This window comes from Tursiops truncatus, chromosome 10, assembly GCF_011762595.2.
Source record: "Tursiops truncatus isolate mTurTru1 chromosome 10, mTurTru1.mat.Y, whole genome shotgun sequence".
Lineage (NCBI taxonomy): Eukaryota > Metazoa > Chordata > Mammalia > Artiodactyla > Delphinidae > Tursiops > Tursiops truncatus.
Window position 1 is genome coordinate 34,081,897 of NC_047043.1, and position 23,695 is coordinate 34,105,591.

A 23,695-nucleotide genomic window follows, 5' to 3' on the forward strand; every position below is an offset into this window, starting at 1 on the left:
TCACTCTCTTTGGATAAATACCCAGAAGTGGAATTGCTGATCATATGGTTTGTTCTGTTTTTAATTTTTTAAGGAATTTCTGTGCTCTTTTCTATAGTGGCTGCAGCAATTTATATTCCCACCAACAGGGGTTCCCTTTTCTCCACATTCTTTCCAGCACTTGTTTTTTCCTGTCTTTTTGATCATAGCCATTCTAACAAATGTGAAGTGATATCTCATTGTGATTTTGATCTGCATTTCCCTGATGATTAGTAATGTTGAGCACCTTTTCATATACCTATTGGCCATCCGTGTATCTTCTTTGGAAAAATGTCTATTCAGATCCTCTGCCCATTTTTTAATAGGTTTTTTTTTTAGTGTTGAGTTATATGAGTTCTTCATATATTTTGGATATCAACCCTTTATCAGATGTATCATTTGCAAATATCTTCTGCCATTCAGTAGGTGGACTTTCCATTTCGTTTGCTGTGTGGGAGCGTTTTCATTTGATGTAGCCCCACTTATTTTTGCTTTTGTTGCCTTTGCGTTTGGTGTCCAATCCAAAACATCACCAAGACCAATGTCAGAGGGGCTTACTGCATGTTTCCTCTTAGGAGTTTTATGGTTTCAGATCAATATTTAATCCATTTTGAGTAATTTTTGTGTATGGTATAATATAGTGGTCCAGTTTCATTCATTTGTACTTGGCTATGCAGTTTTCCTGGCACCATTTAGTAAAGATACTGTCCTTTCCATTCTTGTCTCCTTTGTTGTAAATTAATTGACCATATATGCATGGCTTTATTTCTGGGCTCTATTCTGTTCCATTGATCCATGTGTCTTTTTTTATGACAATACCATACTGTTTTGATTGCTATAGCTTTGTAATATGGTTTGAAATCAGCAAGCATGATGCTTCCAGCTTTGTTCTTCTTTCTCAAGATTGCTTTGACTATTGAGAGTCTTCTATGGTTCCATACATATTTTAAGATTGTTTGTTCTATATCTGTGAAAAATGCCATTGGAATTTTGATAGGGAATGCATTGAATCTGGAGATTGCTTTGGGTAGTATGGGACATTTTAACAGTATCAATTCTTCTAATCCATGAGCAGAGAATATCTTTCCATTTATCAATATTTGTGTTATCTTCAATTTCTTTCATCAGCATGTTACGGTTTTCAGTGTACAAGTCTTTCACCTCCTTGGTTAAATTGATTCCTAGGTATTTTATTTTTTTTGATGCAATTGTAAGTTGTTTTCTTAATTTCTGTTTCTGATAATTTGTTATTAGTGTATGAAAATGCAATGAATTTTTGCATATTAATTTTGTATCCTGCAACTGTACTGAATTTGTTGATTAGTTCTAATGGTTTTTTGGTGGAGTCTTTGGAGTTTTCTGTGTATAATATCATCTGCAAATAGGGACAGTTTTACCTCCTCCTTTCTGATTTGGATGCCTTTTATTTTTCTTTTCCATTTGCTGTGGCTTGGACTTCCAATACTATGTTGAATAAAAGTGGCACAAGTGACCATCCTTCTCTTGTTCCTGATCTTAGAGGAAAAGCATGTACCTTTTCACTCTTGTGTAAGATGTTAGCTGTGGGCTTGTCATATATGGTCTCTCTTATGCTGAGGATCATTCCTTCTATACCCACTTTGTTGAGAGTTTTTAATCATGAACTGACGTTGAACTTTATAAAATGCTTTCTCTGGATCTATTGAGATGCTCATATGATTTTTATTCTTCAATTTGTTAATGTGATGTGTTACATTGATTGATTTGTGGATGTTGAGTCATCCTTGCATCCCTGGAATAGATCCCATTTGATCGTGGTGTATGATCCTTTTAATGTGTTGTTGAATTTGGTTTCCTAATGATATTTTGTTGAGGATTTTTGCATCTGTGTTTATCTAACTCTGCTTTTTGAAAGAGTCATTTTCTGTTATCTCTGTCCTTTCTTCTTCCTCTTTCACTCTTCTGTTGAGTTGGCCAAAAAGTTCATTTGGATTTTTCTGTAACATCTCACAAAAACCTGAATCTCCTCCCTCTTGCGTCTCCCTCCCACCCTCCCTATCCCACCCCTCTAGGTGGTCACAAAGCACTGAGCTGATCTCCCTGTGCTATGCGGCTGCTTCCCACTAGATATCTGTTTTACATTTGGTAGTATATATAAGTCCATGCCACTCTCTCACTTCATCCCAGCTTACCCTTCCCCCTCCCCATATCACAGCATTCTTTTAAAATGTTTGCTGATTCTTTTTTTTAATGTATATTTTTATTTTTATTTTTGGCTGCATTGGGTCTTCGTTGCTGCACGTGGGCTTTCTCCAGTTGTGGTGAGCGGGGGCTACTCTTCGTTGTGGTACGTGGGTTTCCTATTGCAGTGGCTTCTGTTGTTGTGGAGCACGGGCTCTAGGGCGCGTGGGCTTCAGTAGTTGTGACGCGAGGGCCCAGTAGTTGTGGCTCACGGGCTCTAGAGCGCAGGCTCAGTAGTTGTGGCGCACGGGCTTAGTGGCTCCGCGGCATGTGGGATCTTCCTGGACCAGGGCTCAAACCCATGTCCCCTGCATTGGCAGGCAGATTCTTAACCACTGCACCACCAGGGAAGCCCATATTTACTGATTCTTAGCTGTGTACTCATTTCAGTGTCCAAGGCTTCTGTTGGCCTGGCTGTCAGTGCTATATCTGTTTATGCTGGTTGCCCCTGAGTTTGTGGAGAAGGGAAGTGAAGTTCTTCTGGACTCCAGGGATCCCGTCTCCTGAGTATCTGCAGCTACTCAGGGCTGCCCCCACCCCCTTCAGCTCGCTTAAGTACTGTAGCCTTGGGGTAGAAGCTGCTGCCTTCCTCCTACTCACAGGCATGGGAGGGAGACCAGCGTACCCAACTCATCCATATATAGTTCCCCAGACAGGCAACCTCCTTGACAGGCCCAGGGCCCCTCCTGCTCCTTGCCTAGGTGACTGCTAAGCTGGGCGCAGCTAGTTACCCTCCCAATTTGTATAGAACCGTCTCCAGTGTGCACTTTGGGCTCCGGTCTCCTTGATCCATCTGATCCCGTCAGCACTCTAGCAAGGTGAGCACTCGGTGTTTAATCGTTTGGTTATTTCTTATTCTTATATTTCTTATTAAGCTAAGCCTGGTTAATAGAGGTCCGCAGAGAGCCCCTTTTCCATCCATCTTATCTGGCTCGGAGTTTCTCCTTCCAGCCCTTCTCCTGGCCTCACCAAGAGCAAGAAGGGTAATAGCCCTTGCTGTTCTCTCTCCAGCACAGCTCCACCAGCTGGAAGGGCTGAGGACCATTGGCATCACCACCAACGGCATCAACCTAGCCCGGCTGCTGCCGCAGCTTCAGGAAGCTGGCCTCAGTACCATCAACATCAGCCTGGACACGCTGGTACCAGCCAAGTTTGAGTTCATCGTCCGCAGGAAAGGTGATCACATGGGGTTCACGGTGGACGGTGACCCTCCCAGGCCCTCGTAGCTGGGGAGCTGTGGCCGGTGCAAGGGGCCTGGTCTCCCTCTTGGTGCCTGGGCTATAGCTAAGCCTAGGCATTTACACCTCATCCCTCAGTCTTGCTAAAGGTCCCTCGTCTCTGTAGCCGCACTCTTGGGGACATTTTGGGATCGGATGCTAATGAGCTGTGGTGACCAGCCTCCCCCTACCCTGCCCCCAGTTTGCCCAGGACTGAGAGGGTTTCAAGAACACAGGACATTCCGTTTTAAAACCAAGACAGTCCCTGACAAACTGAGACAAGTTGGTTACCCTGTAGTGAGCTCTGAGGAAATGTGGGGCAGCCTGGGGTGGAAGCAGCTAGCTGCCCTGGGGTTCCAGGGACAGGGCCAGCACTGCCAGCTGAGGGTCCCCCAGCACCTAAGGATGCTCCCTGAGCCCATCCTGTTGTAAGCCTCTTCCTTCACCCCCTACAGCAAGCACACCCACAGCCTCCTCCTGCCAGGCTCCATCAGAGAGGGTGGCAGTGGAGAGCGGAGGGGCCTGAGCCCCGGGTCTCACTAGGCCAGCGCCCACCATCCGTGGGCCCCAGGTTGGGATGGGAGGTTCTGCACAGGCTCAGATGCCCTTTGATTTGGGGAGGGTGGTGCACTACTGAGGCCTCTCTGGAGGATCAGAGAGATGCCGGGGAGACCCAGCTTTCCTTCTGCTTCTCTGGAAACAGCCTCCAGCTCTCAGCCCCACCTCCTCTTTCCACCGTCCCCCAGCGTGTAACTTCCTGTTTATATTTGGCAGCGTGCTGAGGAAGTGCTTGGGCGGGGGGAGTGTCTTTGCCCTCTAAAGGCTGCTCCAGGTGCTGTGGAGGGGACAGACGCACAGGACACTGTCCTGCCTTACAGGCTACGAAGGGCCGAAAGGTGTGATGCCACGGAACCACCTTTGCTTGTCTTGTGCTGTCAGTTCAAGCACTTGCAGAGCGGAAGAGAGACTCTCTCTCTAGGGCTCTCTCCTCCAGCGGGGAGAGACTGGGAGGGCTTCAAGGAGGAGGCATTCATGCTGGCCCTTCAGGAGCCGGGTGGTCAGATCAAGGGAGCTTACTCTGAGGAGGAATGTCAGTCGAGAACCGCAGGGGCTCTGAGGTGGGAAAGTGGAAGGTATAACTGTGAGCTTTACCCAGAGAACCCCCAGCCCCACTTCCCCATGCCCCCTGCCTCCTTGACTCCTTCCTGGAATGAGGATCGGAGACAGTAGATCCTGATGCCAGATCTGCCTTCCCATTCATATCCCTGTGTCCCCTGCCTCCTTTTGGAGGGAGAGGGCTTGACGGAAGAGAGAATTTCTAGATTATCCTAATGGCATTTTGTATAAAAGCTGTACAGTCTTTCCTTTGCCGTCTCTTCCTGCCGTCTTACTCTGAAAATGCTGCAAGGAAACCGTGGAGGCTGGCTGGGGGTGGGGGAGGGGCCGGTATGCCGGAGGCGCTCACATGTTTGGATACATGACTGAGCTGCGGTGGGGAGGAGAAGCCAGCCTGGGATCACATTTACTGCACTAACCACAGAGATAGGAGAGAGCCACGTGCACGGGAATCGCTCACCAGCCCTGGCCCAGCACCTACGCTTAGTAGGTGCTCGGTGAGAATATGAAGAGTGGGTGAACGGTCGGACTGGTGAAGAGCAGGCACCAGGAGGGAGTTGGGGGTCCTGCCTTCTGTGCGAGACCCCCAGCTGAGCCCTGCCTGTCTCTGGACCTCGGTTTCCTCATCTGGGCTATGAGGGGGTTCACCTAGATCAGGGTCCACGCACTACAGCCCACCAGCCAACTCCAGCCCCCTGCCTGGTTTGTTTTTCTTACAGCCTTCGAGCCAAGAATGGATTTTGCAGATAACATTTGCAATGAATTTAATGATAGGGAACATTAACCATGAATACCAATTAAGCAACATTATCCCTGCAAAAAGAATTCCACTCTTTCATTCTATTCCAGAGTGGTGTTACAAATATTATACTCAATTATTACCATATTCTGAATTTAGTCAATAAAATCTTTATGATGTATATCTACATAATAGCCTCAATTTTGCCTCTTGGCCTCCAGAGCCTGAAATATTTACTCTCTGGTCCCCAGACTCGGCGGTCTCTGAGGTTCCTTGTGGCTCTGGTGCTTTCTATGGGTGTGAGGACGTGGGGGAGAGGAAGGCAGTGCCTGGACCCTGTTCCTCTCCCTCCCCACAGGCTTCCGCAAGGTCATGGAGGGCATCCACAAGGCCATTGAGCTGGGCTACAGTCCTGTGAAGGTGAGGACTTCCTGGCCCCAAGACAGGCCCCAGCCCTGGCCAGTGCACCTGCGGTGTACCCCTCACCACTTCCTGGCCCGCTCCATGCAGCCCTGCCCCCCACTCCCCACGAGGGAGGGGAGAAAACCACTGACCCATGGAATCTTCCAACCCATGGAGAACTGGGGGAGGGACACAAGGAACGGGACCCTGGGTGGAGAGCCTAGGCAGGTGTCAGATCCCCGACAAGGGTCATCCCTGGAAAAGAACGCAGTGGGGATAGCCCTTGTGGTCCCCTTATCCCTGGACCAGGTGAACTGTGTGGTGATGCGAGGCCTGAATGAGGACGAACTCTTGGACTTCGTGGCCTTGACCGAGGGCCTTCCCCTGGACGTGCGCTTCATAGAGTACATGCCCTTTGATGGTCAGTGCCACAGGGCGGGGTGGGTGGGGGAAGAGGAGGCCGGGCCTGTCGGCAGAGCTGGACCAGAGCCCCGCTGAGAGCACGCCGGGGGGCTGTCAAGAACCCTGGGAAAGGCTGAGGAGGGCGGACAAGGTTCGGCTGCCCCTGTGGGTGCTGCTGGCCCCGATACCACTGTGTGTGTAGGAATTTCTCCAGGGGTGGTGGGGAGGGGCCTGGGCAGGCACCGGGGCTGCGATGGGGGTCGGAGGCTTCTCAGAGTGGGCGTGGCTGTGATTCCATCCACCCATTCAGGCACCTTGTGCCCTCCTGGCCTGGCGGCGGAGAACTGGTTCCTGGGCTGTGGGAGGGTGAACTTGAAGCCCCTGGGTCCCCGCATCATGTGACTCAGTAGCTCCCACCCCCAATACAGGCAACAAGTGGAACTTCAAGAAGATGGTCAGCTATAAGGAGATGCTGGACACCCTCAGGCAGCAGTGGCCGGAGCTGGAGAAGCTGCCGGAGGAGGAATCCAGCACAGCCAAGGTTGGCGGGAGGGCAGGGATGGGGCCGGGAGAAAGGTGGTGCTTCCACCCTAGGACGGGAGAGCTGGCAGGGGCTGCTTTGGGGGTGGGGTCAGTGATGCAGGACAGTTCCTTTTAAGCAGGAAGTGTTCCAGGGCCATCATAGCAGCCTCCCTGCTTCACTGACGCAGAAGCAGGCCCGACGTGGGGCAGAGGTTAAGGAACTTGTAGGAGGCACTGGACTGAGTGGTGGAGCGGGTGCTTGTCTGGCTCTTCCACGTGGCTGCCCCTGGCCGTGCTGCCCTCGGGTTCCTGCATCTTTAACAGCCTTTGTTGGGGGCAGGCCAGGTGCAGGCGGAGAGCTCAAGGGCTTCATACTGGAGTCTTCTGTTGTCCGAGGGCCTCGGGGGCTGCCTTCTGCAGGGCTCCTGGGGAGAGGGCCGAGAGGTAAGGGCTCTGATGTCAGGGAGAGAGCTGGCACTCAGCTGCCTATCCCCCTCCCCTCCACTGCTCACCCACAGGCCTTTAAAATCCCTGGCTTCCGAGGCCGAGTCAGCTTCATCACGTCCATGTCTGAGCATTTCTGTGGGACGTGCAACCGCTTGCGAATCACAGCTGACGGGAACCTCAAGGTGAGTGTCCCCTTCCCCGTGGGCACCCCTGTCTCCTCTGTGCTCTGTTTATGTCTTCCTACCCGTGCCCCATGATTGGAGGTGAGGCTAGCAGGGTACACGGGGTGATGGTGAGATAGTGTCAGAGATGGGAGGATCGTGGGAGCAGCAGATCAAGGTGAACTTGTGGCTTCCGTGGAACCGTCACCCTGGTTCCTTCCTTCCTTGGGTCCCTGGTTGATCAGGAGCCACTCTCCAGGACTCAGTGCTGTGGGCGGGCTGGGTGGGGATCGATGTGCCCTTTTCCCCCAGCCCCCACCCTGGTTGGCCCCTCCCACCAGGCCAGGGGTTCATTCCTGAAACCAGCATCCGTTACTCATATCTGATATCTCATCAGCACATGCTGTGCGTTCAGGCCCAGGGACGGCGGGTGGAAGGGAGGCGTGGACATGCCCATCTTCTGTGAGGCCACAGAGACTCCCTGTGAGACCAAACAAAGAGCTAATGGGTGGCAGCACGGGATTCTTCATCAAATGAGGGGCCGGACAGGCCTCTGGTGGTGAACCTGGAGGGAGCGCACAGGGACCTCAGTGAGCCATGGAGACTGGACGTGGTGGGGGGGAGGTAGTGGCGGGGGAGGATGGATGCGTTCATCCTGATTTGGCCAGGGCAGATTAAAGTCAGCTGTGGGGAGGCCACCTCGTGGAGGGCTTGAGTGACCCCATGCAAGGTGCAGAGTGTGTCCTGTTGACAGGAGAACACTGGGCAGAGTTTTTATACAAGGTGGGGAGCAAGATCCCCGATTCATGTTTTAGGAAGAATAACTCCCAGGTTGAATTTGGAAATAGAAAGACAGTTAAATGGCCACTTCGTGATGTTCCAGATATGTAAGAGTTAAGGTGAAGGTGGGAAGGAAGAGTGAAAGAACTTGGAGCTGCAGGTGTGGATGGAGAGAGAGGCTCCGGACTGTCTGGTCAGCTCTGGGATCTGCTTGGGATCGGGGGCGTGCTGGTGGCTGGGTTTGGGCCGTCAGGCTGGACACCCGATAGGAACTGTGCGGCAGGTTGTTATAAAGCGAGGGTGTCTTCTGGGCTGGAGGCACAGGACTGAGTGGACAGTCGGTGGTAACTGTGTCAGTCAGTCCCCTCCACCCCGCTGCGGGAAGTGGAGGGAGGATTCTAAGGAGAATGTGAGGAAGAGGCTGTTTATAGCTCAGGGTTAAGCGGGCCTGTAAGGGCACTGGATGAGCAGCAGCAAACTGCTGTCCCACCCCTGGGAGGAAGGGGCAGGGGAGGAGTTGGCGTCACTGGGCTCCCAGGAGAGCTGGAGCGGCCGCCTGGCTGGGGCTGTGGTTGTGGCCGGAAGCACCACTGCCGAGAAGTGCCCGGCCTTTCTCTGCTCTCACCCTCTGACCTCCCATCAGCCAAACCCAGGCGGAAGGCAGCAGGAGGGGGGCTCTGGTTGCAGAAGAGGGCAGAGAGTGGGGGCTGGTGGGGAGCGAGGAAGGGGGACTGACCAGCACGGGGGAGTGGGTGTATCTTCCGCTTAGAGCTCGTTCATGTCTTCTCTGATGGTGTCTGCTTGTCACCCGTGCTTCTGTGCCCACAGCTCCCTGCACAGGGCTGACACTTGGTCGGTGCTTTGTGGGGCTTCATGGGAGGAAGTAGGTGTCCCGCCTTCTGGGACTGCCCCATCCACCCCGAGCCCCCCAGAGCTCCCAGCCTCTCCCAGAGTCAGGGGAGCATCGAGTCAAGTTTGAATGACCTCAGGCTGCCGTCTCCACCAGCCCTCTGCTGTTCAGCCCCGAGTCAGGGCCAGGCGGGCAGGGTCCGGGAGCAAAGGGACTGGAAGAGGATGGAGGGGAAATGGATGTCCGTGCCGGGGCTCAGCTCCCACTGACTGGGGTCCGTTCTCATGCAGTGAAGAGGCCTTTGCATGGAATGTCTCAGGAGAGGGTGTGGATCTAGACTTTCATGTGCTGTATCTGTCGGCAGTTATTTGGTATTTTTCAAGCACGCACCACGTGCTGAAGGAAACACGACCGGAAGTTAGATGATGCAGGCCTTGGGGTGTCTGCTTTTGCCTCCTGCCCTTCCAGCCCCTCCGACTCCTCCATCTAGCACTTTCGGCCCCTCATTGCAGGAAGACCTGCTTTGAGTATGACCAGCCATGGGAGGCCCTCGTGCCCAGCCCAGGGGGGCTCCAAGGATGGGGGCCAAGGCTCAGGATGAGGGGGGCATGTTGGCCTCACCTGCAATGTGATCTCTCCAGGTCTGCCTCTTTGGGAACTCAGAGGTATCTCTACGGGATCACCTGCGGGCGGGGGCCTCTGAGGAGGAGCTGCTGCGCATCATTGGGGCTGCCGTGGGCAGGAAGAAGCGGCAGCATGCAGGTGAGGGGGCGGGGAGGCCAGGCTGGGCGATGAGTGGGCCATTGTCAGCAGGAGGGAAGTCTGTAGTGAGCCAGTGGCACTCAGTGTGGTCCGTGCTCTCCGTCACTTCTGCTGGCCCTCTAGACTTGGGGTGCAGTGATGCTTCTCCTGCACAGGACGGGGGGCCCCACATTCTCTTGGGCTGTTTCATTGGGTGGTGGAGAAAGAGGGGTGTCATTGCCCCTCTCTCATCCCTGACAGGGAGGGCAGGGTCCTGGCATCCAAAAACTGTCATGGGCTCCATCATGGGCGACCTTGCAGTGTACGGCGGGGGTTTTTTGTCGGGCTGCGGTAGGTGAGTGCGTGTCCACGGGGCTGTCATACCTCTGTGTCCATCGTTCGTTTCAGTGAACTCTTTTCCCCGCCCTCTTTCTCTCCCCGCTTCCCTGCTCTCCTCTCCCCCCCCATCCTTCCCTCGCCCCAGGCATGTTCAATATTTCCCAGATGAAGAACCGGCCCATGATCCTCATCGGTGGGTGACCCATCAGTACGTAACCACTCACCCTTGGCGGGGGGGTCCCGTGGGGTGGGGCCCCTGCCGTAGGCACCCCCCACCCTGATCCTGCACTTCATCCTGAGGTTCTCATCCTTCACCTTTTCCTACCCCTCCAAGCCTTTACTGTGGCTTTTCTTCCCTTCCCTGGCTCCCTCTTACTGTACATGCCACAGAAATCATCGTTCTGTCTCACCAGAAATCGGGTCGGGGGGGTCCTCCAGGTTTATGATCGCTATGTTAGTTGTCCCCTGAAAATGGAGCTTCTGGGTAAGAGAGATCTTGTCCTCGGCTTTAGAATCTCCCAGCTTGGATACAGTCACAGGCGTCCCTTCCCTTCTGTCCTGTGGGTCAATTCACGTGCGTGTCTGGACCATTAGTGCCCGTTGGTCCTTGTGTTGTTATGCTTCTGTGTGGGTAGCGCTTAGGCAGCAAGCTAAGAGTGCTACTCAGCTTCCTAGGGAGGACACAGCCAGGATCTCAACTGCCTAATTCCTTAACTCCCGGGAACTTACGGGCCCAGGGCGTCTCTTATGTGCATAGGATGCTTCAAACAGAAACACCTTTTTATTGAGCCACATGTGGTCTCTAACCCTGGGGAACTGGCTGGTCCATGCGGAGCTTTGGGGATGCTGTTATCTCTCTGGTGCATGCCCAGGCTAGAGCAGGGGAGGCCTCGCCCCCTTGGCCACAGCCAGATCTGGGCCCCTGAATTGTGCCCTAAGCAAGAGGAAGCAGTGAGAAGACCAGGGGAAGGGATTCTTTTCCTCCAGCACTTGGAGCAGAGAGCCCTGAGGCATGTGGGCTGGAGTGGGCCAGAGACAGCCCAGGGACCACACCAGCCACCCAGAGAAGGAAGGGCGGCTCACCACAGCATGCCATCGGGAAGAAAACTGTGTCACCTCTCTTCTGCCGTCACCTCCACCATCCTCATCCTCTTGTGTTGGGCCTTGACCCATGCTGACACGCCTTGATGGCAAGGAGTGGGGGGTGCCTTGATAATTGTACCTCTGACACTGACAAGGTAGGGGGGCTAGAGCATGATGGAAAGCTAGAGGTTGGGAGGCCTAATTGCTTCAGAAGGAATAATAATACTCTCAAGGATATAGAGTAACTAAAGTGGTCTGATCTCTATAAAACCAGGAGTTGCCTAGAACAGGGCCTCTTAGACTTTCACGTGCCTGTGACTCCCTTAGGGATCTTGTTATTTCAGATTCGGATTCGGGAGGCCCGGGCTGCATCTCTTTTAACAGTCCTCACATGGTGCTGGCGCTGGCGGTCCCTGGACCACCCTTTGAGTAACAAGAGCCTACAAGGTCCCTGAGGCCCCTGGGACCATTCAGATCATCCTGTTGCTTTGTGTATGCTTCTGACCTGCTTGAGATATTGTTGAAGTAGATTAAATATTTACCTTAGTGTGTTGTCTATAAACTATATGATTTCTCTTAGCCCTTCCCGGAGAACGTGAAGATGAGAGTAACTAATTGGTAATTCAGGCTGAGGCCTCGCTATCGTTTTAAGAAAATGAAGGGACAGAGCAGTCATCTGATCGAGGCTTCAGTCTTCAGACCTTAGGTGTTTCTTAAGAGAACTTGGGCAACAGGAAAGTTGTGAGGAGGGGAGCCCAGGTGGGAGCACCCACAGACCCCACTGCAGGGCAGGCAGAGCCTGCGGGACCCTGGCCCTGTGCACCTCCTGGCGAGGAGGGCTGCACGTGTTTTTTCCGGGGGCCCCTCTCTGTGTATCGTCGCTTTTCTCTCTCTCCTCGCTGTGCTCTTTGCCCCTCGTTCCCCTTTCCCCAGTGTGAACGGGAGAACTCGGGGTTTGGTGGGGAGAGGCTTGGGGAGGGAGGTGGGAAAAGACCTACCTTTTGGACTGAGCCTTTCTTCTCTTTCCTTTTCCTTCCAGAGTTATTTTTGATGTGCCAAGGTTCCCCACCAGCCGTTCCAAGCATCTCCTTCAGGGACTCCCTCCATGTTCAGGGTCTGAGGCACAGAGTGAGTTTCTCCAGCCAGATGGTGACTTTGTGGAAAGGGGGCTGGCCCCCCCAGATCCCTCTCCTCGCCCAGCGGTGGCTGGCATCTGCTCTCCCTCAGAGACATCACAGTTCCCACCTCGACTCAGATGCCAACCCAAAGTGCCTTAGCCCAGAGCCCCGGGCTCCTGCCACCCCATCAGGACCTCTGCCCACCTCAGACCAACTGACCCACGTGGACAGGGAAGGACAGGCAGCTATGGTAGACGTGGGTGGGAAGCCAGACACAGAGCGGGTGGCCGTGGCCTCAGCCGTGGTCCTCCTGGGGCCTGTGGCCTACAAGCTCGTCCAGGAGAACCAGCTAAAGAAGGGAGACGCCCTGGTGGTGGCGCAGCTGGCAGGCGTCCAGGCGGCCAAGCTCACCAGCCAGCTGATCCCGCTGTGCCACCACGTGGCCCTGAGCCACGTGCAGGTGCAGCTGGAGCTGGACAGCACACGCCACGCCGTGCTGGTCCGGGCGTCTTGCCGGGCTCGGGGCCCCACTGGGGTGGAGATGGAGGCCCTGACCTCCGCTGCCGTGGCCGCCCTCGCCCTGTATGACATGTGCAAGGCTGTCAGCAGGGACATCGTGTTGGCGGAGATCAAGCTCGTCAGCAAGACCGGGGGTCAGCGGGGGGACTTCCATCGGACGTAGAGCTCCTGCCCCCTCTCACCCCTGGCCCAGCGAGGTCAAGAGATGGGATGAGATTTCAGCCAAGGGAAAGATGTCAAGTTCCGTTCACCCCGCCACCAGTTACCTTCAACCGGTAGGAACCCCAGGTCAGCCCACCCCTCTACTGCTCGATGACCTACGCTGACCTGCGAGGTCTCCTTTCTTCCGAGAGGAAACCAACAGGCCCGTCAGCCTTCCTGGACCCTAACTAAGGTCGTGGGAGGGGGCTGGCCGCAGCAAGCAAGGCTAGATAACCCCCAAATCACACTGAGTGACTTGTGGACTCTCTCCGACAGTTGAGCCCATAACCTCCCCTTCTCTCTTGGGTTTCCTCTTCTCCTTCCTTCCCCGGGAGGGAACCAAGGGCTCCCAAGCAGGGGCCTCGTGGGCCACAGCCCTGAGGCCTCCTGACCAAGCACACCTCCCACACCTGCCCCACGCACGGCCTTTCCACCTGCACCCCTTCGTCCTGGGACACACCAGGGGAGGAGGAGCAATGGAGCTTGCCTTCACCCACACGGCGCACCAAATAAAGCCACGATGCCCATTTGGGGGATGCAGGAATGAGGACTGTGTCTGTGCCGAGGGCACCGAGCCGCCGTGATGGCAGGCCCACCCCCAACCCAACGCCCCCTGGGGGAAGAGGAGCAGGAGAGACGCTGGAAAAGCAAAGGGGCGTGTTCTCCGTGCACCCCGCCTTCCCTGGGGGAGAAGGCAGGAGTGGAGAGGGAGGCCCAGAGATGCAGCATCTCCAGTAGCACCGTCAGGTAGGGGTGTCTGAAGCCCATCCCGTCGCCGGCTGGTAGAGGTCACGGGGTGCAATTAGAGGCTCCCGGTTTTCACATCCCCAAACGCTGGACACGCTTGCGGGGTTCTCTCGGTGTGGGTAGGTGTCTAGTTCTAGCCGCACTCCCCCGGCCCCCCCGCCTGCCTTTCCTCTGGCCCTGCACCCAGGTGTGCTGGCAAATGCTTAACAACTAGCTCTTGGAAAAGCAAAAAAGGCCAATTTCCATGGTCTAAGTCCTCCCACCTTGGCCGATTTCAAGCTACCGTACGACGTGAACTGGCTTGCGGAATTCCTGAGGATGTCACAGTCGGGGCTCGCGGAGCGGGTAGGATCTGCTTCCCACACACCATGGGCTATGCCACTGCCCAGCACGCCTCACGTCCCAGCGTGGGAAGAAGGCACAAGTTTCAAGGCCGGTTAGGTAGGGGTGGCACGGATTTAATATTTTTTAGTATTACAATATATTCTATAAAAAAGGTGCAGGCGAAAAGGACGCTGCAGAATTTGTACATTAGCCTCATTTGTCATCTGAAACAGCTGGTGAGAACAGCCTTGGCGTGGAGGCGGTAGAGGTGGGGGGCGGGGATGGTCACGGCTCCCCCAGAGGGTGGAAAGGGAATAGGGTTGGGGAAGAGCCTGGACCAGACCCTTCCCCATCCACCCGGAGACTTTTCTCCTCCCGCCGCCCTAAACACGCCTCCCTTCCCTCACAGGGGAGGGGGAGCAGATGTTGCTGCTGAGAAGGGGACAGGTTGCATCAGATTAACTGAATTTTACGCTGTACACAAAATTAGCTGGAGAAATGAACCCAAAGGTGGCAGGAAGGGCACCTGGAACGACCAAGGGACAAATACAACAGGCGTCAACGTTTAGCACATCAAGGACCAACTCAGCTGTCTCCAAGGCACCAGCACTTCTTGCTGAGTCAGCCGTGATGGTCTGTGGTCCAAGGCACTGTTGGCGATCTGGCTACAGTGGCGTCTGGTGTCAGAGCCACTGGCCAGATCTAGAAAAATAATAAATAGAGAAAGCAAAATCTTTAGAGGTGAGAAGCCTGAGCCCTGGAACAATCAATATACGTGTCCTCTGTAAACAGTTAAACCGAACTGTGCTTTTCTGTGGATCCAGCGTGTCTCGAACGTCTTCCATATTCCTTCTTCCCTGGTGCGTATCCAGCCTTCCACGGTGGGTGGGAATACCGGGGTTTGGGCAGGCCTGTTGGCTAGACGTGGAGCCCTGCCTATTCCCGGTCCCAGTGGGTGAGGTGGACCTCGGCCCGGCCAGTCTGGGGGAGGACCTTGCGAGGTCCCACCACAACCTTCCCATTGTCCCGGTGCCGGCTTCTTCCAGCGGGGGCTTTGTGGGTATCACGCAGCTCTGAGGCCACTCTTCCTGGTAAGCCTTCACCTTACCCTCACCTGGACTCCAGGATGGCTGCTTCACACCGGTCCCCACCAGGCTTACACTTGCTCAATCCCTCCCCCTTGAACCAACACCCATGTTGGGCTCAGCAACCCTGTGTTTCTTCCCCTGCAGCTACTATGGTCCCACCCCCAGAAAAGATAGGCAGCTGAAGAGTGGGCCCAGCCCACCAGTCTGTCCACTGGCAATAACCCTGAGCTGGAGGAGGAGGTCAGAAGGTGAGAAACATAAAAGGGAAGGGCAGGAGGATAAAAGGGCAGGGAGCCTGTTGATGTGGGGTTGTAGGGAGGGTCAGGCAGGTCTCACAGATACAGAGGATGAGGGGTTAACTCCGGGGGGTTGGAAATGTATTAAAAATGAGCCTTGATGGAGTTCAGCTCACCTCTGTCCTTTTAGAAAATTTGTGTAGATACCAGCCATCATCCTGCCCCAGAAGGACAGCTCCTGGTGGACAGAATGAAGGTGAGAACGGACAGGAGAACCAGAATGAAAGTCGGCTGAACCAAGTCGGGTCCCAGAGCTGGGGGGGGTGGGACCCCCTCAGCTTTCCACCCCTGCCTGTTCTGGGCCCGCCCCCCCCCCATCTGAAGTAAGGGAGCAGTCCCCTTACTCCCTTAGAGGTGGCACGTAACTGCAGAGGGCAGCTCTTGCCCTTGGAGCCCTCGGAACCGATGCCCCAGGGCCAACCTCAGCCAGACGAACGCAGTTGGAAGGGTCTCCCGCAGGCTGGACAGAGCAGGAGGTCACTGTGCCTCCTGCTCAGCGGCAGATGTCTGTCAGACGAGTACGGGGTCCGAGTAATGTTCAGTGGTAACCCAGGCGCTCAGGTGCTGCCCTCTGGAACCCCTAGCCAACGTGTGAGGTCACTGTCTCGCTTCAAGACAATGGTCAGGTGGTACAGGGTGGGGAAGGACCGTTTCATTCCAGGGTCCCTGTGCCCAACGTACGAGGTGTGGTGATGAATGGGGGCTTCTTTCTTGAACCCCTTCCCTTACCAGATCCATCAAGTACCTGATAGTGAGCCCTAGTCGTGGGAACCCAAAGGTGAGTTTTCCGGGATTCTGGGTTAGTATAGGATGGAGATGGCAGGAGGGAAGGGAGAGAAACTTAAGACATGCAAGAGAGGGGCCAGAGGGCTCGCGATGTAGGAAACAGGCACTGTCACCCTGTCCTGATGACTTGGTCCCTGCATCCTCCTCCCAGCATCTTTTTTTTTTCCTGGAACACATCTAGCTAGCGTATGTCATGCCTCTTCCTTTCAATAGGAAACTTCGCCCCATATCATCAACGTTCCATTAAGCCTACTCTTGAGAGATGGGAGCCTGGATGCCCCCGCCCGTTACTCCCCATGGCACGTGAAATCTAGATGAGGTCCGTGGACCTCTCTCCAGGCTAGAGATGGGACAGCTCTGTGCCAACATTTGGGTGTCCGTGCTGGGGGTCAGGGAGCAGGGCCGGCCAGGGATGGCCAAGTCCGCCTCAAAGAGTGACCCCTGGGGCCAGGGTGCAGGAAGAATAATGGGAAGAGGAGAGAGGGGAGCCCCTTCAGGTGGGGAGACACCGGGCCCTGCCACGTAGCCCCGCCCCCAGGACCCAGCCCAGGGCTCTAAATCCAGCACCGAATTGTGTAAGTGTCACTAGCACGGCCTCCTCCACTCCGCTGCCCTGGGCCCATCCCTGTCTCCCAGCCTCCCGCTGCGGCCAGTCCCCCAGGTCAATAATTTAGCCTGTTTATGGCCCGCTCCCGGGTGGCTTCCAGGGCCTGGCTCCCTGATCGCTTGCGGCTGCGTTTGAGTTTGCACAAGTCCTTGTCGAAAACTTCGCCCGAGCGCAGGGCTGACACCAGGTCATCAAACTCGCCGCCCTCGTCCAGCGCGCTGCTCGCGTGCACCTTCCGCTGGCGCTGCCACCGCTCCCGCTCTCGCTGCTCCTTCAGCTGGAAGGGCGAGGAGGGCGGGTGAGAGGCCGCGGCCCAGCACATCCACCGCGGTCCAGGCCACAGACACCTGCCCTCCTTCGCGCGTTGACGCCTGGGCTGGGTCTACCAACTGGCCCCACTTTCCTCCTTGCTAGGGCACCCTGAGCCTCCCGCCGCCCATGCGCTCTCCACTCCCTCAGCCTTGCTCAGGCCCAGGCCCCAGCAGCACCCTCACCATGGCCTCCATGCGCGCCCGTCGTTCCTCCTCCTCCTTCCTTCTCCGCATGGCCTCCAGGTCCTGCCGGGCCTCCGAGAAGGCCTGCAGGAAGGTGTCGAAGATGCCGAAGAATTCATCCGGCTGCATCTTGCTGTCCTGCTCCCCAAAGTGCATCAGGGCTTTGGAGAACTGTTGAAGAGAAGGGTTGGTGGAGAGTCGCCTCCGAGCCTGGTGGGCAGTTGAGTTCCAGCCAGAGCAGAGCTCATCCAGGTGGGGGGACTTGGGGGGGCAGGGCTAGAGAAGGGAGCCCCCCCCCCCCATGTCATCAGGGTAAGGACAAGGCTGAAGGAAGGAAAGGCTTGAGGCTGACACCTGGGAGGTGGGAGACCCAGGCTGACTGACAGAGGCTGCCCAGAGTGACCTCTGGGTCTGTTAGGGCGTAGGTACAGGACCAGGAGCTGCAGACCTTGGGAAGCACTTCCTAAGGTCAGGACCACAAGGATGTCAGATCATCTAGTTATCGGGCTAGTTATTTAACCCCTCTGTGCCTCGGTTTCTTCATCTGTAAAATGGGGATAATAATAGGACCTACTTTATACTGTTAGGGGGGTGTTAAATGAGTTAGTGATGCAGAGTGCTAGCTAGCTACATGCCTGGCACTATTACTGAGAGCTACCATCTCTAATTCAACCTACTGAAAACCCTCTAAGAAAGCCCTCACTACTCTAAGTGTGCTCCCTGGACCAGCGGCGGCATGGGTGTTTCCCGGGAGCTGGTTAGAAAGGCTGAATCTCAGGCTCCACCCCCGACCTCCTGAATGAGGACCCACATCTCAATAAGACTCCCACAGTTGGGGTCCAGAGGCGTGTCAGAGTGCAAAGCAGGAAGAGGCAGAGCAACCGAGAGCAAAGCTAGGCTCCGGCGTCAGGCTTCTAACCCAGCTCTGTCTGTCACAGCTGGGCAACCCTGGGCAAGTTACTTAACGTCTGTGGATCTCAGTGCACGTATCTGTGGAATGGGATAATAGCCTTTCAACAAACCCAGAAGGTAGGCGGTGAGACAGAGGATGGAAAACACTTCATGGGGCGCCTGACATCTGGTCAATGGACTGTGAACATTGCAACAGCGTTGCTGTCGCTTTTCTTGTAGGAGTGAGGAAACCCTTTCTCCTCAAAGCTCTGTGCCTCTGGGTGTGTCCCTTCTGGGCCACCTGTGGTAGGACCGGTGAAGACAGAGAGGGGTGGGGGTGGGGTCAGCCTGGGGGCTTGGGGCGCCCTTACCTTGGCCCTGGCTTCATTGAGCTGGTCCTCCAGCTCTGAGAAGCTGAAGCTGGAGACCGTGATGAAGTCGCTCATGACCGGGACAAACCTGTCCTTTGGATCCCACGCCTGGCGTTTCTGATATTCCAGCTCCTGAGGAGGGAGAGCCAAGTGCTGGTCAGACCAGTGCCAGGACGAGAGTCAGGAATGCTGGGACTCACCACATCCTCCACCCTCCTTGCTAATCGCAGGACACTGAGCCTTCCTTTGGAAGAGGGTACACCCTGGGTCTCAAATTCTAACGGTGGCAAAGATTGTGAGGTATCGACCAGTACCCCCTGCCTCTATGCTTCCCTCGCCCCCGCTGCCATATTTCTTTCTCCAGATCCTGCTACCCAAAGCGTGGTCTGGGACCAGCAGCGTGAAATTTTAAGAAGCAGGCTCTCAGGCCCCACTCAGAATTAGAATCTGCATTTTAACAAGACCCTTGGGTGATTTGTGTGCCGATTAAAGTGTGAGATGCATTTCCAAATCTCCCAGTTGATGCGATGCTGCTGGTTCATGGACCACGGACCACATTTTGGGTAGCACTTTAAAGGGCTATAAATTAGAAAGCAGCCCCCTGCCCCGTCCCCCCACTGCCATAATGGCAACAAAAGGTTCCTTCTCATACTTCTTTCTCTAAGCCCATTATCCCCTTAACCGCCTCCCCACATACGCCCAGTGAAGATGAGAAGGCTCTCTAGTTCCTAGATGGGAACAAAGGAGTGGGCCACCTCCACACTGGGCTAGAGACAGTATCATCTGAGAAGCCCTTAGATCAGGAATAGTAGAGATCTGGGTCTCCAACAAAAAAAAAAGTATAGCCCCTGGGTCCTCTACTGGCCCAGGCAGGAAGTGAAGAGACATAAGAACTTCTGGGGACAGTGGTCCCCAGTGTCACACTAGGTGTTACCGGCCCTAAGTCGGCTTCCAAGGCATGCAGATCCTCTGTCCCATCGATTTGAATCAATCTTAAACGTGGCAGATTTCTCATTCACTCCACTCCACTGTACAGTGATAGGCTACAGTCTCAGATGGATGTCTCCTATTCAGAGTCTAAATTTAAGCTTTGGGTAATTCAGTTATCCTTTCCTGAGCACTCACTCTGTGCTACAGGCTGTACTTGCTGTGCCAGCTGTTCTGTCGCCCCAGCCAGGAGCTTTGGGTCACAGAGATGCATCAGACAGGGTCTGCATCTGGGGGGGGGGGGGGTGGGGGGGTCGGTCCACCCTCTGGCCCAGTGACGGGCAGCAAACACGGGCAGCATCCCCTCAAACCCAGGCAGGCATAGATGATGTACTCACCACCTCGACTGCTCTGAGGCCCCTCCTGAGGTTGCCCACCTCCTTCTCCAGCTCTGCCAGGCTATGGGGGGGCGGGGGGACACAGAGGGAGGGAGAGGAGCTGGGGTTAGTACAAGGCAGAGCAAACCCCAATGGCTTTGGGAGTCAGTGCACCCGGGTTCCAGCCCTGCTTTGGCTATTAACATGTTGCCCTGGCAAATCACCTCCCCTCTGTGCTCTGTCTGTGCTTCTAGAAAATGACGGGTGAAACTTATGTCCTATAGATCCTTCTAGACCGGAAATGTCATGCTGCATATTGGAAGGTTTCCAACACATGGCCTCTGGCTTGGATTTATTTTTATTACCATCAGGTAATGCTCATAAGCTCTTAACATGGTATCTTGCCTGCAGTATACCTTTGATGTGTATTAGCTATTTACCTCTGCGTTTCTGCTTCTATTGGAGATGCTTCTATCAGCCTATATACGTTCAGGTCTGACTTCTCGCCTGTAGCAGATGCCCCTGGAGCCCGCCACCCCACCCCCGCCATCTCCTTGGACCATCCGTTGTAGTGGACAGCCCTGACTTCCAACCACTGAGCACTTTTTCTGCGGGCCAGAGCGTTACTGCCCACCCCCAGCCAGTGAGTGACAGGAGATGGTAGATGATGCCTATCTTACCCCTTGTGGGGATAATGGAGCGAGTGTCCTACACTGTCTCCCACACTCTGCAGAGGCAGGATTAAGCTCTGCTCGCCTGCAGTGGTAAGTGGCTTCACAACAACCCCATTGCCGGCATTCTCCCCATCCCTGTCACAGCTCCCCACTCCCCGCTTTGTTTCCTGAGAGAATCTCTGAAATGAGGATTTGAGAGCAAAGAGTGTCTTTCGTTGGGTTCTCCCAGAGCAGACCCCGAGATGCTGTTCATTCTGAGCCAGCTCAGAGCAGCCCCGAAGGAGGAAGTTTAGATGAGAGAGGGCGGGATCACAGGGAGAAGGCAGCCTCAAGAGGACCCCTTACTTGACTTTGGCGGCTTCTGGAAGGTGCTGCAGCTCAGAGGGCATGTTCAGGATGTCAGGGAAATGCTTCTCCAGGATCATGATCAGATAATGGAGCAAAGAGATGTTTCTGTGGGTGAAAGTCGGGTCAGGGGTACGGGGCCAAGGGAATTGGGAATGAGGGTCTGGCGGAAACTAGGGTGAGGTGTTAGGGGGAAGTTGTGGCATATTTTGGGAGGGTAACGGGGAGGAGGGGAGAGGCCAGGGTGGGGTGAGACGGAGACTCCAGAAGCCGGCAGGTCGCACCTGTCGATGCTGGACTTGGTGTCGGCAATCTTGTTGAGGCTGGCCACCCGGAACCCGTAGGCGCTCCCACGCTGCCCTTTGTTCATGAAGTTGCCGATGGCCAGGACGACCTCTAGCATCTGCGCTAGACGCTTGCTGCGGATCAGCTCTCGGGAGGCCAGCAGGATGGCTGGGGGAGGAGGGACAGGTGATGATGCCACCACAAAGTCCAGAAAAGGCGCCGTTAAGTGTCAGCTTCAGAGGGGCAGAGGCTGTGCCCACAGCCCAGCAGACAATCTTCTCCACATCTACCTGCCTCCAGGGGAAGCAAACTCGCCAAAAGCCAATTCACCAAATAACCCTTTCTCAAAATGTGCCAACTCTTCCTAAGACTATATTGGAGAATGTATCATCTTTCCTTGCATATATTTAGACTCTTAACATATTCTTTCTGTGGATATATGCAAAAATATAATACTTTGGGCTTCCCTGGTGGCACAGCGGTTGAGAATCCACCTGCCAATACAGGGGACACGGGTTCGAGCCCTGGTCCGGGAACATCCCACATGCCGCAGAGCAACTAAGCCCGTGCACCGCAACGACTGAGCCTGCATGCTAGAGCCTGCAAGCCACACCTACTGAGCCTGTGTGCCACAACTACTGGAGCCTATGTGCCTAGAGCCCATGTTCCGCAACAAGAGAAGCCACTGCAGTGAGAAGCCCTCGCTCGCCGCAACTAGAGAAAGCCCGCACACAGCAACGAAGACCCACGCAGCCAAAAATAAATAAATTTATTAAAAATATATATATATATATATATATATAAAAAATACTTTTACTTTTCTAAACCTAGTGATTAAAATTTTTAACTTCAGCATTTTACATACTAGGGGACTGTTTCTGCCTCTTTTGAAGTGCTGAATTTTGTTGATCTTTTTGGAAAGAAAAACATCCCTGTCAATTAAATTATAACATCATCAATTGCAGTATTTTCATATTTTTGTTTTATAAGATAATGGTGTGCTTTGCAGTTGATGGTGTCTTAGATTTGATTAAATAGGTTACTAGACAGCCTATTGAAAATCATTTAAAAGCATTTTCCAACCTTTAGGCATTTAAAAATTTCCCTCCAATTCCTTAAATGATACCTTTCTTGGAAATACAAACTAAGACTAACAGTAACCAAAACGTCAGTATTTCATTCTGATGTGGGTACTCTGGCCCTTCCTTCCTCAGTTATTCTGTACTTAATGGTGGATGTACAGAATTAGGATACAAATCCTACACTGAAAATTCGGCTGCCAGTTATAGAATATGATTTTGGATTATTAAATGTGGTGAGAAGATCAAACCATTGTATTATGATCTTTGGCTTCTGCCAAATTGAACATTCCTTAAGATGCTGCTATGAAGATTAAATGCAAACCATTTGACTAAAAGTTTGCAAAACTCTTCAAAAGCAGTTAAAGTAACTGTAAAAAACAAAAAAAGCTGTAAAAAAATGAGTAAGAGGGCTTCCCTGGTGGCGCAGTGGTTGGGGGTCCGCCTGCCGATGCAGGGGACACGGGTTCGTGCCCTGGTCCAGGAGGATCCCACATGCCGCGGAGCGGCTGGGCCCGTGAGCCATGGCCGCTGGGCCTGCGCGTCCGGAGCCTGTGCTCCGCAACGGGAGAGGCCACAACAGTGAGAGGCCCACATACCACACACACACACACAAAAAATGAGTAAGAGGTAAGGTTGGTCAGCGGCTTCTAAACTGAAACATCTGCCTATTCTGTGACCTAACAGTGGCAGTACTCTTGATGAATAATTGAATGGTTTCTAGTCTGTGTTTTTAAAAAATTCCATCTAGATTGGTTAAGTAAATTATGGTATATTCATACAATGGAATAAAACGCAGCACTGAAAATAAATTACCTACCGCTCCCTGTAATAATAGGGATAACTTACAACATAATGCTGAACAAAAGACCAGCATAAAATTATTTGTACTATGTTATTCCATTTACAGAAAGTTCAAGATAGACAGACCTTCAGAGGATTTGGAGGAAGTAATGTTTGAGAGGGAGACATGAAGAAGGGCTCTGGGGGACTGGAAACACTCCATTTCTTGACCTGCCTGCTGATCTCACAGGTGCATTCGCTTTTGGATGACTCATCAATTAGGACTCTTAGGATTTGTGTACTTTTCTATGTGCATATTTCAATAACAAGTTGTTTTGGCTTTTTTTTTTTTTTAAGTAAACTACTTCAGAGTTTCCGGCAACGCATACCGGTTGGGATAGTTTTTCTAAGGCTGATAGGCTGCTATTTGAAAAATCTGCAGAGGAATCCTAAAAATGCTAAAATGTTGGCAAAACAGAAACTGACAAGAGTTCAAAGGGAATCAGTGTAAATGGGAAAACTCCCATAATGCAATGCAGACATTTTAGATATAGTCATAATATATTCATGAATATATTCGTAAGAATGTTTACATGTGAAGCCACATTCATCTTGACTGTACTCAGTGCATATGTTCATAATGAGCACCGGTGAATTTGGTATATTCAGCAACGAACATATTCATGGAATATATTCAAGAATATGTTCATGAATATATTCATAGAAGAATTGGTAAATTTGTCAGA

The 23,695-nt window shown here is 53.4% G+C and overlaps 2 protein-coding genes across 24 annotated transcripts in view; one reads left to right on the forward strand and one right to left on the reverse strand.

Moving 5' to 3' along the window:
* Positions 1-21,866, forward strand: part of MOCS1 (molybdenum cofactor synthesis 1) — a 42,969-nt gene extending 21,103 nt beyond the window's left edge. For 5 of the 18 annotated variants that reach the window (XM_073810762.1, XM_033864303.2, XM_073810764.1 and 2 more), the window contains 9 exons: positions 3,250-3,414; positions 5,669-5,730; positions 6,022-6,133; positions 6,543-6,655; positions 7,155-7,265; positions 9,516-9,636; positions 10,100-10,147; positions 12,077-18,246; positions 18,609-21,866. In XM_073810762.1, coding sequence (XP_073666863.1) covers positions 3,250-3,414; positions 5,669-5,730; positions 6,022-6,133; positions 6,543-6,655; positions 7,155-7,265; positions 9,516-9,636; positions 10,100-10,147; positions 12,077-12,837 — 1,493 coding nt within the window. In that variant the 3' untranslated portion in view covers positions 12,838-18,246; positions 18,609-21,866. Of the gene's footprint in view, positions 1-3,249; positions 3,415-5,668; positions 5,731-6,021; positions 6,134-6,542; positions 6,656-7,154; positions 7,266-9,515; positions 9,637-10,099; positions 10,163-11,381; positions 11,585-12,076; positions 18,247-18,608 lie in introns of those variants that run through there. The other 13 variants (XM_073810757.1, XM_073810758.1, XM_073810761.1 and 10 more) reach the window with 13 other exon arrangements.
* The window catches only part of DAAM2 (dishevelled associated activator of morphogenesis 2), a 114,041-nt gene continuing 104,405 nt past the window's right edge, over positions 14,060-23,695 (reverse strand). For 4 of the 6 annotated variants that reach the window (XM_033864302.2, XM_033864300.2, XM_073810751.1 and 1 more), the window contains exons 20-25: positions 21,087-21,255; positions 20,803-20,910; positions 19,805-19,865; positions 18,480-18,611; positions 17,218-17,388; positions 14,060-17,000 (exon numbers count right to left, since the gene is read on the reverse strand). In XM_033864302.2, the coding sequence (XP_033720193.1) occupies positions 16,779-17,000; positions 17,218-17,388; positions 18,480-18,611; positions 19,805-19,865; positions 20,803-20,910; positions 21,087-21,255 (863 nt within the window). In that variant the 3' untranslated portion in view covers positions 14,060-16,778. The remainder of the gene's footprint in view (positions 17,001-17,217; positions 17,389-18,479; positions 18,612-19,804; positions 19,866-20,802; positions 20,911-21,086; positions 21,256-23,695) is intronic. The other 2 variants (XR_012334462.1, XR_012334461.1) reach the window with 2 other exon arrangements.